The 16,333-nt window shown below is 38.9% G+C and overlaps 1 protein-coding gene across 1 annotated transcript in view; it reads right to left on the reverse strand.

Moving 5' to 3' along the window:
* Window positions 1-16,333, reverse strand: part of Miga1 (mitoguardin 1) — a 65,163-nt gene that overhangs the window by 45,007 nt on the left and 3,823 nt on the right. Inside the window, exons 3-7 of the mRNA XM_042683718.1 lie at window positions 13,022-13,199; window positions 8,650-8,786; window positions 6,862-6,988; window positions 3,604-3,734; window positions 2,594-2,717 (exon numbers count right to left, since the gene is read on the reverse strand). Coding sequence (XP_042539652.1) covers window positions 2,594-2,717; window positions 3,604-3,734; window positions 6,862-6,988; window positions 8,650-8,786; window positions 13,022-13,199 — 697 coding nt within the window. The remainder of the gene's footprint in view (window positions 1-2,593; window positions 2,718-3,603; window positions 3,735-6,861; window positions 6,989-8,649; window positions 8,787-13,021; window positions 13,200-16,333) is intronic.

Raw genomic sequence — 16,333 nt, forward strand, 5'->3', positions numbered from 1 at the left:
GGAAAGTCCATGAGACTCTTATCTCCAATTAACTTCTGTAAAACAAACAAACAAAAAACAAAAACAAGAAAAAAGCCACCAGATGCCCCTCAGTAGATGAATGGATCAAGAAAATGTGGTATATATACACAAAGGAATTCTATGCCTCCATCAGAAAGAATGACATTGCCCCATTTGTTAGGAAATGGAAAGGCTTGGAAAAAATTATATTAAGTGAAGTAAGCCAGGTGCAAAGAAACATAGGTCCCATGGTTTCCCCCTTATTTGCAATAACTAGTATATGTCTGAGTCAAGCAGAAAAGGACAGATAAGTTGATGTTAGGCGAAATGAACCCTAAGATAAGGACTCAAATGGTTTTTCTTTCTTGCTATTGTTTCTAACATATTTATAAGATGATTTCTTTGTTGCTATGTATGTCCCTCTCCCACGGTATAACCCCTGCTTTCACTGTATTTGATGTTGGTATATTTGTGGAGGGGAAGGGAAAAAAACAAATTGTTTAACTAGGGATACAGGTGGACCCATTGCAACAATGAGATGTACAAGATGTTATGTCGAAAAACTAACTTTACAACTTTGGCGAGGCGGGGTGCGTGGGGGTGGGAGGGGTGGGAGATGGGAAGGGATGGGAAGGGAAAACAAAGGAGGAGGCAACAATGCTTGATAAGAAATGTACTCATTACCTTGCTCATGTAATTGTAACCACTCTGTACAGTATTTTCACAATAATAAAAAAGAAAGAAAGAAAAAAGCCAGCAGTAGAGCTGTGGCTCAAAGAGTAGTGTGCTAGCCTTGAGCAAGAGAAGTTAGGGAGAGCACCCAAGCCCTGAGTTCAAGCCCCAGGACAAGAACAAAAAAAGAAGAAGGAGGAGGAGGAGGAGGAGGAGGAGGAGGGGGAGGGGGAGGGGAAAGAAAAAAAGAAAAGAAAACCACCATGAATGAATAGAGTAATGAATATACTCCGAATCTAAAATACCTAAAAATCCTATCTATTTAGAATTTTAAACTAATACAATTTTGTCAGAAACAACTTGAAGACCAAAGAAATTAAACCATTAGCTCAAAGGTCTTCTTATCAAAAAGAAATGTTAGCAGATGTGCTTTGGGACAGTATTTAATAAATCTCTATAAACAAGGGAGGGGTGAATAATATTCGACAAGAAATGTACTCACTACCTTACTTATGTAACTGTACTCCCTCTATACATCACCCTTACAATAAAAGAAAAGATAAAAGAAGAAATCTGTATAAGCTGAAGAGATAAGAGATGGAGCTCACCACCAACCTCTTAGCAAAAAATATAGGGAAAAAAAAAAGAAGCAGCAGCAGCTGTGGACATGCCAAATAGGCAAATCCTGAGATGCAATTATAAAGACTAAGAAACTATAGCCACACAGCCACATGATCCTTCTCATGCAGCAAGTGGAAAATTAGAACAGCACAGGCAAGTCCTGTGTCCTTTTCCTTTTTCCACATAACTTTTTCCTATCTCTTATTCCCTGTGGCTTTCCTTGCCACAGTCTGATCCTTTCCAGTTGTTCTATTTCACATTTGAACTCTTAAAATTCCTTCTCTGTTCTTTTTCCTACTTACTACACACAAATAACATTCTAATAAAAAAAACTTGGAAAAGAAGTTATAGAAAAATAAACATAAAAGAAGGCCTTCACAAATTGTATTTGTTGACATGAATAAGGCACACTTGCTGGAGGTGTGGTTCTAGTGGTAGTAAGCCAGCCTAGCAAGTATGAAGTCAAATTCAAACACACACACACACACACACACACACACACAAACACACACACACAAGAGCCCCCTTATTTCCTGATCTATAATCTCCTTGATATGTTAAAACATTATGCCCATGTTACAGAAGAACTATTAAAAATACACATCAAGTTCAGCATCATGGTGCATGCTTGCAATCTCAGCACTCAGGCGACTCAGGCCAACCTCTGCTACCCACATTTGAAAAATAAAAAAGGGAAAATAAAAGCAAGAAGTAAACTATGAAGCAGGAACATTACCTGCACCGGGGACAGTAGGAAGAAGATGAAAAAAGATAAATACCACAAACCAGACGTTTTTGTGGTGGTAAGTCACTCCCAGTTTTGTTATTGTTCCTTTTTTTTTTTTCTCCTTTCAACACTTTAACTGAGAATATGGCTCAGTAGTAGAGTGCATGCGTTGCATGCATGAAGCCCTGGGTTCAATTTCTCAGTACCACATAAACAGAAAAAGCCAGATGTGGTGCTGTGACTCAAGTGGTAGAGTGCTAACCTTGAGCAAAAAAAAAAAAAAGCTCAGGGACAGTGCTCAAGCCCTGAGTTCAAGCCACACAACTGGCAAAAATAAATAAATAAATAAATAAAATAATGTCACATTCCTTCCTATGGGAACTACTGGAATTTATACTTTTAAGGGCATTAGGGTCACTGGGGGAAAAAGAGCAAAAAATAAAAACTACAGTACAACTTTTATACCTTGACTATTTCATAAAACATATTAAACTTATTAATACATAATATTAATATGTTACTATAACAATCATACATTTCACAAATGCCACATAAGATGTCCATCTTACTTACCAGTATCATTAGCCAGGGAGTTAGGATCAGATCCTCCAAGTGTGGCTTCAAACTCCTCCTGCAGACGATAAGCTCTTTGCAGCAGAGCTTCCAGTTTATGGATGAATTCAGTACTAATGATATCCTCCAAGACAGAACAAGTACACAAAGCAAATATTAGATTTGAGTATCAAATCCTAAACGTAGACAGAACAAGTACACAAAGCAAATATTAGATTTGAGTATCAAATCCTAAACGTAGAAGATTTTCAGTAAGATAGCAAAATAGAGAGAGAAACAAGAAAAAGTACTGATAGGTAGGAAACGAATTCTGCAGAAGTTGTCAGGCCTGTCTAGCTATGTCTTAAGCAAAATTATCTTCCTTGAGGATTCCATTTATCTATAAAATTAAGAAGCTAGAGCACATCAGGGGTTCTCAAATAAGGATGATAGAACAGCAGTATCCTTATCATCTGGGAACTTATACAAAAGGCAATTCTCATGATCCACTCCAATCCTACTGAATTAGAAAGCCTGGGTATGGATCCTTAAATCTAAGCACTAGATGACTCTGATGCCTGCTCAAGTTTGAGAGTTACTAGTCTGCCTGAACAGTCAACAAGGACCAGCCCAGTTCTCCCTCTCTGCAATTTTTAAGAACACAACATTAAATCCAAAGTAAAAACAGATTTCTTCAAATCTTTTGGAAGTCACATCTGCTTATTCTACAAGCCATAGGAAAGTCAGGGAATTTGATGGATGGTAACTAAATGAACAGAAAATGCCCAATAAGAAATAGAACCAACGGACTGTATGGGGTGAGGGATACCAGTTTTATGAAATGGCACAGAAGGAAAGTACATTAAAAATTGTTGAATTCTGGGCTGGGATGTAGCTCAGTGGCAAAGCGCTTGCCTAGCAAGTGCAACATCCTGGGTTTGATCCCCAGTACCAAATAAAAAAAGAAAAGACAAAAAAAAATTGTTGAATTCTTCCAATATGAAGATGACTCTTCAATAAGCCACCCTTACATCTACACTCTCTTCAGCAATGGCATCTCCTGCGCCCAGTTTAATGGAACAAGCTTCATCTTCAGCCTGCCTATTGCGAAAGGTCAGAGCTTGCTCCCAGCGACGCAAAGCCTCTTCGAACAATTCCATACCTACAAATTAAAGACAGAGTTGTTGAAAGTGAGTAAAACCAAAGCAAAAATACTCTGGTCTGGTGGTTGAATTTTCCCTATAGTTATCACAAATGTCACAGTCTAGCTGAAATTTCCACACAAACGAACAAGTTTGCATATGTATCACTTCATACAATTTTAATTCCCCAACATAGCCTGGATTCACAGTTCTAGTAAACCAAAAATTAGACAGAAATGGCTAATTAATTTTTTTAAATAATGTAACTCAAATGTACATGATACTCAGAATTTATCTAAAGCATTATCATTAATTCATCAAAAGTTCAAGGCTGATGGCTAATTTTTTTGTTGTGGTTTTTTTTTTTTTCAAACTGCATATTTTTTGTCTTCTCTTTTTTGGTACTGGGAATTAAACCAGGACGTTGCACTTGCTAGGTAAGTGCTTTGCCACTGAGCTACATCCCAGCCCTTAGGGTTAATTTTTATAGTTATACAACTATATTTCAACATACCCCCCCAAATAAAAAAGCATAGGTAAATTTGAGAAAAACTAATTTATAGAATATTATAAAGTTTAAAAGTTCTTAGAAGGAGGCAGTAATCAGAGAGAAAAGTTAATAGCATAGAAATCCAAAATGAAATCTTTACCAACCCCAAATGCTGTTCTAAACCACTATTATCCAATTTGCTGATATGGATGGATAAATTGGTGTACCAGAGTTAAAAACTGGAAGATAGGGCTGGGAAAGTGGCTCAGTGGTAGAGTGCTTGCCTTTCATATATGAGGCCCTGGGTTCAATTCCTCAGTATTACATAAGCAGAAAAAGCTGAAAGTGGTGCTGTGGTTCAAGTGGTAGAGTGCTAGCCTTGAGCTGAATTACTGAGGGACAGTGCCCAGGCTCAGGGTTCAGGCCCCAAGACTGGCAAAACAAAAAACTGCAAGATAGTGAGTAAATCTATAGTTAATACAGTTCAAACAGGAATTTTATGTTGTTGCTGAGAGAAAGCTTTCATGGAAAAAAAGACAAATATGTACTTTTTTTTTTTTTTTTTGGTCAGTCGTGGGGCTTGACTCTGGGCTTGAGTGCTATTCCTCAGCAATTCAGCTCAAGGCTAGCATACTACCACTTGAGCCACAGCACCACTTCTGTTTTCCTAGTAGTTAAATGGAGATAAGAGTCTCATGGACTTTTCTGCCCGGGCTGGCTTTGAACCATGATCCTAGGATCTCAGCCTGCTTAGTAGTTAGGATTACAGGCATGAGCTGGCATCTGGCAAATAAGTACTTTTTTCTTACCAAAATAATTACACACTTAAAGCAAAACCAAAATATATTAAAACATCAACTATTCCATCCATTTAAAGAAAAAGAAGTCCTGTGCCAGTGGCTCACATCTATAATCCTAGCTACTCAGGAAGCTGAGATCTGAGAATTGTGGTTTGAAGCCAGCCTGTCAGGAAAATCTGACACTCTTATCTCCAAATAATTACCAAAAAGCCAGAAGTACAGCTGTGGCTCAAGGGGTAAAGTTCTAGCCTTGAGCAAAAAAACTCAGGGGCAGTACTCTGGTATGGTGGTCAAGCCTCAGAACCAGCACAAAAAAAAAAAAGAACTTTTAACAACTATGTAAGAATTAGGGGGGCTGGGGAGGTGGCTCAGTGGTAGAGCACTTGCCTTGCATGCAAGAGGCCCTGGGTTCAATTCCTCAGCATCACATAAGCAAAAAGAAAAAAGCCGGAAGTGGCGCTGTGGCTCAAGTGGTAGAGCGTTAGCCTTGAGCTGAAGAGCTGAGGGACAGCACCCAAGCCCAGAGTTCAGGCCCCACAACGGGACCCTGCCCCCCCCCCCCAAAAAAAAAAAAGAATTAGGGCAAGTTATTCTCAAACTGTTTTTAGAATCTGGTAGGTTAAAAAAAAAAAAATCTATCTCTTCTTAAAGCATTTCCTCAATTACCTATGGAATACTAAACAAAATCTTAATATGCAAAATAGGCCTTTCCTTCTTTGATTTTCTATAGCAATATTTTTTTGCTTTTCCTCCTAAAAAAATTATATACTTAGTAAGTGGCACTTTGGCTCAAAACAGTACAGTTCTAGCCTTGAGCAGAAGAGCTCAGGACAGTACAAATGCTCCAAGTTCAAGCCCCACAACTGGCAAAAAAAAAAAAAAGGTACAGCCAGAGTTGATATGCATATAGGAAAATGTGATATGAAGACTGAGAAGGAGACTGGACTAAATGTGGCCACAAGCAGATGCAAAGAACATATTCTCCTGAAGGCCTTCAAAAGAAATATGGCATTATTGACATTGTGATTTTAACTCAGGAATAATGTTTTTGGACTTCTGGTCTCTATAACCAAGTGCATAAATTTCTTTTGCATTAAGCCTCTATATTTGTGGTAGTCTGTTAAAGCACCTTCAGGAAACTAATAAACTGGTTACACTATGTTCTGTAGAGTAGAACCAACAGATAAAAGATCAGTTAAAAGTTATAGTTGCTGGAAGTGGCGCTGTAGCTCAAGTGGTAGAGCGCTCGCTTTGAGCTGAAGAGCTGAGGGACAGTGCCCAGGCCCAGAGTTCAAGCCCCACGACCGACAAAAAAAAAAAAAAGTTACAAAAGTTATAGTTGCTTGGGGCTGGGAAGGTAGCCCAGTGGTAGAGTGCTTGCCTTGCATGCATGAGGCCCTGGGTTCGATTCCTCAGCACCACATAAGCAAAAACAAAAAAGCCAGAAGTGGCGCTGTGGCTCAAGTGGTAGAGTGCTAGCCTTGAGCTGAAGAGCTGAGGGACAGCTCCCAGGCCCAGAGTTCAGGCGCCACGACCGAAAAAAAAAAAAAAAGTTATAGTTGCTTGTCTTAGAACAATTTAGTTTTTGTTTTGTTTTTCTTTTTTCCTCTGAGTGCTGGGGATCAAATCCAGGGCCTTGCACATGCTAGATAAGAACTCTACTACTGAGCCATATACCCAACCCCAATTCATTGGTTTTGGCCACACAAGGTTTGAACTCAAGGCTAATGATTATTAAACAGATGCTTTACCACTTTAGCCATGTCCCTAGTCCTGCAATTTACTGGTTTTTATTTGTTTTTAGATTTGGATTAAATATGAGCACAATATCTTAAAACTTCATAATGTTATTCCTACCCATTAAGTATAAGTTCTCAGGAGTGGTCACAGGAATATTTACAAGTTTAATATCATCTTCATCTGCTTTGTCCCAGGAATTAGAATTGCCACAAGCACAGCTATGACAAGAATTGACACTCTGGACCTAAAATTAGGATTGACAAAAGTTATTTCAAAGTCTTCCTTGAGTTGTATTTTGTGATGCTTTATATTCATATTATTTCTATGTACATAAGTTACAATCCTTCTTCCATAGACTGAAGAAATAATTCTGCTTAGCCCAATCAAACTTAGGACTCATGACTCTAAATATTTTGAGCCCCTGTTTACTAAAAAACATACAGGTTGAATAATCTTTTGAACATAAAAGTTCTTTCCATTAAAAAATGAAGCATTTGTATTTTTACTTATTTAAGTATTAATTTATAAATCTTATCTACACCTATTATAAGAAAGTTAACTTACTTTCCTTCATAACTGTTGACAATGCTGACTGCTAAATGATCCCCAGAAGTGTGTCACTTCCTCTTTCCCAATTTCACTAGTAGTACTTCTATGCCTATAAAGTCTCAAACTAAAAACCAGAAAGTCATCTTCAACATATTTCTTTCCATGTCTCTTAAATCCTTTTACCAAGTATTGTGTGACCCTTGTCCTCTTCTTCCTACTCCATTGCTATGACCTTAAACACTCATTACATACTATCTAGGAGGAAGAAAACTGAGGCAGAATCTAGGTCACAGCCTTAGCAGAGGAAATGACTAGATTGCTTGAGCAAGTCCAATAAGGTCATTCTTGTTACACTACTATCATATAACTCCTATCTGCTTTAGGTAAGAGGCATAGCTTCAACTATCAGTGGAGAAACTTCTAAGAGGGTACTACTTGGACACTAAGAAAGTTCAAGCCCTAGGACTGAAAAAAAATTTTTTTACAAAGATAAGAGAAAGAAACTCAAAGCCAAGCACCAGTGGCTCACACTTGTAACCCTAGCTACTCAGGAGGCTGAGATCTGAGCATCAGAGTTCAAAGCCAGCCCGGGCAGGAAAAATCCATGAGCCTCTTATCTCCAATAAACCACCAGAAAACCAGAAATGGTGCTGTGGCTCAAGTGGTAGAGCACTCAGCCTTGAGTTGAAATGCTGAGGAACAGGGCCCAGGCCCCAAGTTCAAAAAAAAAAAAAAAAGAAGAAAAGAAACTCAAGATTGTTATTTCCAAGAAGGGGAACTGAGTGAATGGTTTAGAAATACATTTTTCACTGTATATTTTCTTGCCTGTTCTGTCTTTACCAGTAAGTGCATGGCCTCTACATTTTTATAAAAAGTAAGCTACATCAGATTTAAATGAATATGAACTTCATTCCTCATTTGTCAATCAATACTATATTAAAGCCCTAAAGAAGAAAATAAATCCACTTATAGTTAGTACTATATGCTTCAATGGAAGAGGGAAGAAGCCCATACTTTACCTCAGCATGCCTAATACTTTGACTTAAATGAAGGGATGTTTGTGACCCCACCCCCAATCTAACTGTCATGTCCACATACTGAACAGCATGTAATTTTGAAGCAGTACTGTCACATTGAAACTCTCTCACAGGACCCTATCTATGGACTGTATCTCTTACTTAATGAAACCTGGGATCAAACCACCTGAATATTTAGCCAAAGAATTTTTTTACTTGTCTAACCAAAACAGACTCAAATAAAAGATTTCTTGCTTCTTTCCATTCTAAGAGCCATGACAGATAATAAGAGATATATAAACAAAAATTGGAAAAATAACAACATATATTTCATACTCACAGAGGCCAAACTTTGTGCAGAACCTGAGTATTTACTGAAAAGTCCCCCATTGGCATAGTTACAAGATTGAGATCCTTTGTCTTTGGTGGAACTTAAAGATAATGTTAAATTCTGTCTACTACTGGAACAACTTGAACCTATGATAAAAACAAATATAAAAGCATCACTAATTCTAATGACAAATTTTAGATTACATTTGTATTCTATTAGTTCAGAAACCTCTGCTATCTCAGACATACTGTACTCAATTGTGTAAATTTAAAATTTATTAAATGACCACATTATTGGTATCTAGGGGTAGAATTATGGCTCAAGAGAAGATCTTTTTTTTTCTTTTTTTGGCAAGAAAACTTAGCAGAGCTTTATTAAGTAAGGAAGCAAACAAGCAGACAGACAAACAAACAGAAGGACAGGGGCACACTCTAACAGAGTGTAGTGCTCTCAGAAGAAGATAGAGAGACACCAAAGAAGATCTTTTGACAAGAATGAGGTCCTGGGTTCAATCCTCAATACTGAGCAAAAAGAAAAAAGAATCACCAAAGCATAAAACACACTAAATAACAAAAAAGCTAAAAAATATGTAGCAAAAATGTTTTTAGTGCTATGTTTTTGTAATATGTACCTTATTTCTAACAAAAATTTCAAATTCTTTAATGAAGGCCAGCAATTCTACAACGTCAGATTCTATGACAACAGATACGACATTTTTCAAGGAACAGGGAAGCCAGGTGCTTGTCCTCGCCCGCTGGTGGCTCATGCCACCATAAAAAAAATCCTAGCTCTTCAGCTGAGATTGAGGATTAAAGTTTGAAGTCAATCTAGATAGAAAAGTCTATGAAACTCTTATCCCCAATTAAACACCACACAGTGAGAAGTAGAGGTGTGGCTCAAGTAGTGCTGGACTTGAGCAGAAAAAGCTAAGGGAGAGCTTGAGGCTCTAATTTCAAGATGCAGAACTGGCATGGGGGGGGGAAGGGCAGGCAGGAGGCAGACGGGCAGGCCGGACAGGACACTATATTAAACTAATTAGGATACATTGGTACAAATTTAATATGAATTACATATTAAAAATGATAGTACATGGGCTGAGAATGTGGCTTAGTGGTAGAGTTCCTCAGTACCACATAAACAGAAAAAGCCAGAAGTGGCACTGTGGCTCAAGTAGTAGAAGGCTAGCCTTGAGCCAAAGAGGCTTAGGGACAGTGCCCAGGCCATGAGTTCAAGCCTCAGGACTGGCAAAAAAAAAAAAAAAAGATAGCATAGGATAACTGTTTTTTTGGCTCATCTGCTCATTCTTTTGAGTAGCCTTCATTTTCTCTGTTAAAATGGCAGCACAAACATAAATTTATTGACCTGGAAAGGTATTTTTTTTTCTTTTTTTGGGGGGGGTCCGGTGGTGGGGCCTGAACTCTGGGCCTGGGTGCTGTCCCTCAGCTCTTCAGCTCAAGGCTAGCACTCTACCACTTGAGCCACAGGGCCACTTCCGGCTTTTTTCTTTTTGCTTATGTGGTGCTGAGGAATCGAACCCAGGGCCTCAGGCATGCAAGGCAAGCGTTCTACCACTGAGCCACCTTCCCAGCCCCAGTGGAACGGTATTTCTATATAAAAGCTAGCTACAGTGCTGGGGTCATGGCTTAAGTGGTAGAGCACCTACATAGCATGCAGGAGAGTCTGAGTTCAAACCCCTGTTCAATAAAAAGAAAAACTGGTTATAAAATATATGGTCAGGAGGGAGGGATGGGATGGTAGGGAAAAAACGAAGGAGGAGGCAACAATGCTGGATAAGAAATGTACTCATTACCTTGCTCATGTAACTGTAACCCCTCTGTATAGTATTTTCACAATTAAAAACTTATTTTAAAAAATGTATATATATGGTCAGCTGGACACAGTGGCTCATGCCTGTAATCCTAGCTACTCAGGATGCTGAGATCTGAGGATTGTCATTCAAAGCCAGCCTAGGCAGGAAGGTCTGTGAGCCTCTTATCTCCAATAAACCACCAGAAAACAGGAAGTGGCACTGTGACTCAAGTGGTAGAGCACTAGCCTTGAGCTGAAGAGCTGAGGGACAGCGCCCAGGCCCAGAGTTCAAGCCCCATGACTGACAAAAAAAAAAAAAAAGTATGGTAGGGGTGGGAAGGTGACTCAGTGGTAGAGTGCTTGCCTTGCATGCATGAGGCCCTGGGTTCAATTCCTCAGCACCACATAAACAGTAAAGCCAGACCTGGTGCTGTGGCTCAAGTGGTAGAGTGCTAGCCTTGAACTGACAGCGTCCAGGCCCAGAGTTCAGGTCCCACGACCGACCCAAAAAAAAAAAATGTATGGTCACTGAAATATTATACATCCAAAATAAAAATGAAATCATGTCACTAAAGTGTAAGAAAATTAGTGGAACTAAGAGATCATAATGTTAAATGGCTAATCCAAGCTCAAAAAACAAATGTCATTCATTTGTGGAAGCTAGACCTAAAGGATATATCTATTCATGAACACGTATGTATACATACATATATACATAAATAGACACACCGGATATAATTCTAACTATAGGATGGCTTAAGGGTAGGAGAAAGGAAAAAAGAAGAAGGGTGAATAATTTCAAAGTTCCTTGCAACTATGTTTGAAGGTGTCATAAAAAATGTCAATGAAAATTGTGGGCCAATAGGATTGGGTTATTCTGATTAAGGTATAATATATACCCACCTGAAATGCCATGGCAAAACCCTGGTCAATTAATATCCACTAAAAAGACATGAATGTCAGGAAAGTAAAATAGGTTCTGTTGGTGGGGGTGGTTGTCAGCAGGTGGGTATTGAGCAACCAGGAGGGTGAATGGGGATGACTATGATCAAAGTGCTTTATTTGCATATATGAAAACAATAATGAAATCTATTCAAATTGTTTTAAAGGGGAAAGAGGTTAAGGGAGAATGGGGATGGTAAGTGTGATATATATATATATATATATATATATGTATATGTGTATATAAAGACATTTAAAATGTGTAGTGATAATATTTACATATATGCTATTTATATACAAAATTTTTATTTCAATATTATATCTAAGCCAGGGGCGGTGCACACCTGTAATTCCTGCACTTGGAAAGTGGAGGCAGAAAGATTGCTAATTTCAGGCTAGTCTGAGACTATACAGCAAAAACTCTGTCTCAACAAAGACAGCTAAATGCAAATATAAAAGGATATACACCATGATTTCATTAGTAGTTATTCCTAGGCAGCAGGATTTCAAGGGATTTTAACTTTGTATACTGTTTATCCATATTTTTTAAAAAGCAATACTGTATTTTATGGTTTTCTTTTTTTAATTTTTTAAATTGTGAAAATACCATACGGAGGGGTTAAAATTACGTGAGCAAGGTAATGAGTACATTTCTTTTTTTTTTTCGGGTCCGGTCGTGGGGCCTGAACTCTGGGCCTAGGGCGCTGTCCCTCAGCTCTTCAGCTCAAGGCTAGCGCTCTACCACTTGAGCCACAGCGCCACTTCCGGCTTTTTTCTTTTTGCTTATGTGGTGCTGAGGAATCGAACCCAGGGCCTCATGCATGCAAGGCAAGCGCTCTACCACTGAGCCACCTTCCCAGCCCAATGAGTACATTTCTTATCAAGCATTGTTGCCTCCTCCTTTGTTTCTCCATACCATCCCTTCCCATCTTGTTTATCCATATTTTTTATCCATATTTCCATATCCATATCTCTCCCTTTCTCTCTCTCTCATCTTGCTATGTATATTGGGGTTTACCTTGATATTTTTGTTGGTTGTGGATCTTGAACTCTGGGCCTGGGCATTGTCCCTGAGCTCTTCAGCTCAGGGTTAGCTCTCTACCACTTAAGCCACTGCACTGCGCCACTTCTAGCTGTTGCTGTTTATGTGGTGTTCAGGAATCAAAACCAGGGCCTCATGCATTCAAGGCAAGCACTCTACCACTGAGCCACCTTCCCAGCCCTAAATTTTTCTAGTAAGGGAAATTGGCTCATATCTGCAATCCCAACAACTTGTGACAGACACTGGGAGGATCATGGTTTGAGGTCAGCCTAGGCAGAAAGCTCATAAGACTCCTCCATCTCAAGCAACAAGCTGGTCATAGTGGCCTGGTGATCCCAGCAACACTGGGGACAGAAGTATGAGGATCACAGTACAAAGTTGGCCTCTGGCAAAAATAAAGACTATCCAAAAAAAAAAAAACTAAAGTGGAAAGAACATGTCTGGACCTGCGTTGGAGACCCTAGTACACTAAGAGATAGAGGGGCGATGGGGATGGGGGAGGATTTGGAAAATAAGACCAAAAGCACTGAAATCCAGCTATGATTTACACATGAAATTTATACACCAAATTCAGCTATTTCCACATACCTTTGTCTGATGCTGCTCTTTTAGTGCATTCAAGTAGGAGATGCTCTGGTTCCCATGGTAATATTTTTCCTTTCTTCTTTCCACGCCTTCTTTTAAAGTGATGAGCCAGAAAAATTACAGATAAAGCACTTACTGCTGTTACCACAAACAACTTTTTAGCTACTGGTGAAAACTTGATCTGGAAAGGATGGAAATGGTTTGAAAAAAAAGTCTTATTTGTTCACTAAAAATAAAGACATGAATACTATGTTTATTCTTAACCTGTTTCTAAATATTATGAAAAGATTTTAATTTTACTCTCTCAATGATAGCTAGTCCATTAGATTTTTTTTTTTTTGGGTCCGGTCATGGGGCCTGAACTCTGGGCCTGAGCACTGTCCCTTAGCTCTTCAGCTCTAGGCTAGAACTCTACCATTTGAGCCACAATGCCACTTCCAGCTTTTTTTTTCTGCTTACGTGGTGCTGAGGAATCGAACCCAGGGCCTCATGCATGCAAGGCAAGCGCTCTACCACTGAGCCACCTTCCCAGACCCTCCATTAGATTTTTAAGATTTTATATGTGTGTGGTTTGAACTTAGGGCCTAGGTCTGTTCCTAGCCTTCTTATTTGCTCAAGACTGAATGCTTTATCATTTGAGCTACAACTCCACTTCCAGCTTTTTTTGGTAGTTTAGTGAAGATAAGACTTTTTCCTGCTAGGGGTGGATTTGAACTGCAATCTTGGTGCATGGGCACTGAGCTTCTGCTTAAGGCTAGTACTCTACCCCTTTGGGCCACAGCCCAATTTCTGGTTTTCTGGTGGTAAATTGGAGATGAGACTCCAAGGACTGTCCTGTTTGAGCTGGCTTTGAACTGTGATCCTCAGATCTCAACCTCCTGAATAGTTAGGAGGATTACAGGCACGAGCCACTAGCACCCAGTCCCAGCTGATTTTTAAGATATTTTAAGGTGGGGCTGGGAAGGTAGCTCAGTGGTAGAGCACTTGCCTTGCATGCATGAGGCCCTGGATTTGATTCTTCAGCACCACATAAGCAGAAAAGGCCAGAAATGGTGTTGTAGCTCAAGTGGTAGAGTGTTAGCCTTGAGCGGAAGAGCTGAGGGACAGCACCCAGACCCAGAGTTCAGGCCCTACAACCGAACAAAAAAAAAAAAGATATTTTAAGGTAATAATTTATTACATACTGTTCTGAAGCTCTCAAGTAAACAATAAATATTCTGTTGAATATTCTACTATGAACAGCTTTTTGGCAAGTAATAGTTATTTCATACAACTAAATTTTCTATCTGGACCATTACAAGATTTTTAACTATAGAGATAATTAAATCAAGACATTTAACCTGAACCAATTTTTTAACTATCTAAAAAAATTTAAAATAGGACTCAACTTCTAAATACCAAATAAATAAGCCATTTTATTCATATATTATCCAACAAATATTTCTCAGAATCACTCAAGTTGTGCACAGCAGAAGCTAGAGGCTTAGGCAGAAGGATTTTAAGTTTGTGGTGGGTTATAGATGAGACCTTATCTCAAAAAAAAAAAAAAATACAAGGCTGGGAAGGTGGCTCAGTGGTAGAGCGCTTGCCTTGCATGCATGAGGCCCTGGGTTCAATTCCTCAGCACCACATAAGCAGCAAAAAGAAAAAAGCCGGAAGTGGTGCTGTGGCTCAAGTGGTAGAGTGTTAGCCTTGAGCTGAAGAGCTGAGGGACAGCACCCAGGCCCAGAGTTCAGGCCCCACAACTGGACCCCCCCAAAAAAATACACCTGGAACTGGAGATATGACTCAAGTGGTAGAGTGCCAACCACTGGCAGGAGAAAAACATCTTAAAAAGTCCCAGACTGAGCTACAGATTGAAATATGTTAAGTACCTTCCACTACTCAGGAAACAAAGTATATACAGAAGTGACAGATATTGCTTTACTTAAACTGCGTGAGAACCAGAGGTAAAGACAGATACACTAGCAAGTATAGGTAGGACATTTTCCAGGGTAGACCATAAGTAAAGTCACAAATGAAGTCTCAATAGATTCAAAGAGACAGACCTTATATACATTGAATTTTCACTGGCCACAGCACCATGAAGTGAAAACAATAACAGAAGTAAAATAGAAAATGCCCCCAAACTGTGAAAATTAAACATATTTTTAGCCAATTAGTCAAAGCAATCACAAGGGAAATTAACAAGATAGAGACAAATAAAACACAATGTGTTAAAATCCACAAGATACAATAAAAGCAGTATGTAGCTTTATACCAATAAACTGCCAATAAATTATACGACTTATATTAAATAACCAACTCCTAGAAACAAAAATTTGCAGGGCATGATAGTGCACACCTGTAATCTCAGTACTTAAGATGCTGAGGCAAGAAGATAGTGAGTTCCAAGGGGAAGGGCAGAGGAGCGAAGGGAAGGAAAGGAAAGGAAAGGAAAGGAAAGGGCGGGAAGGGAAAGACAAAAGAAAACAAAACAAAAGGGCAATGAAAAAAGAGGACAAAAATTATCAAAAAAAAAGACAAAAGAAAAGAAGAAAAATGGCAGAAATTACCAGGACTAAATGGTTAATGGAAAATTTAAGAAGATCTATAACTAGTAGGGATATTGAATTTGTAGAGAGTAATCAAAAACCTCCCAACAGTCAAGCACCTGTGGTGCATGCCTGTAATCCTAGCTACTCAACAGGCCGAGATCTGAGATATGGAAAAACTGCACTGCTGGTGAGAATATACAGTAGAACAGAATGTATGGCACTTCCTCAAAAAGTCAAAACTAGAATTCCTCTAAATAGCAATGACATTTGTTCCTGGATATCCAAACGATTTGAATATAGGATCTTGAGGAAATATCTAATCATCCTCTTCACAGCAGCATTATTCACAACAGTTAAAACACAAAGGCCACTCAACATGTCCATCTACAATCACAGCTGAATAAAGACATACAATGGAATAGTAACTCTAACTTAAAAAGGAAAGAAATTCACATATGTGCTACTTGGATGAATCTTGAGGACACTGTGCTAAGTACAAAAAGAAAAAATCTCCAGAATATAAAGTCTGTATGATTCCACTTATGAGGTACCAAGTCACACAGAAAGTAGTACGGGGGTTCCTGGGAGCCAAGGAAGACAGGCATGAGACTTGCTGACAACAAATGATTGTAGAGATTATAAAGTTATACAAGATGAAAGAAGTTCTAGAGGTTGGCTGCCCCACAATATGAATGTACATAACACAACTAAACCACACTTAAAAAGTGTCAAAAATGGGTGGGGGCACTGACAGCTTACACCTGTAACCCTAGCTACC

The sequence above is a fragment of the Dipodomys spectabilis genome, unplaced genomic scaffold, assembly GCF_019054845.1.
Source record: "Dipodomys spectabilis isolate Male_0828 unplaced genomic scaffold, ASM1905484v1 ptg000002l, whole genome shotgun sequence".
NCBI classification, from domain to species: Eukaryota; Metazoa; Chordata; class Mammalia; order Rodentia; family Heteromyidae; genus Dipodomys; species Dipodomys spectabilis.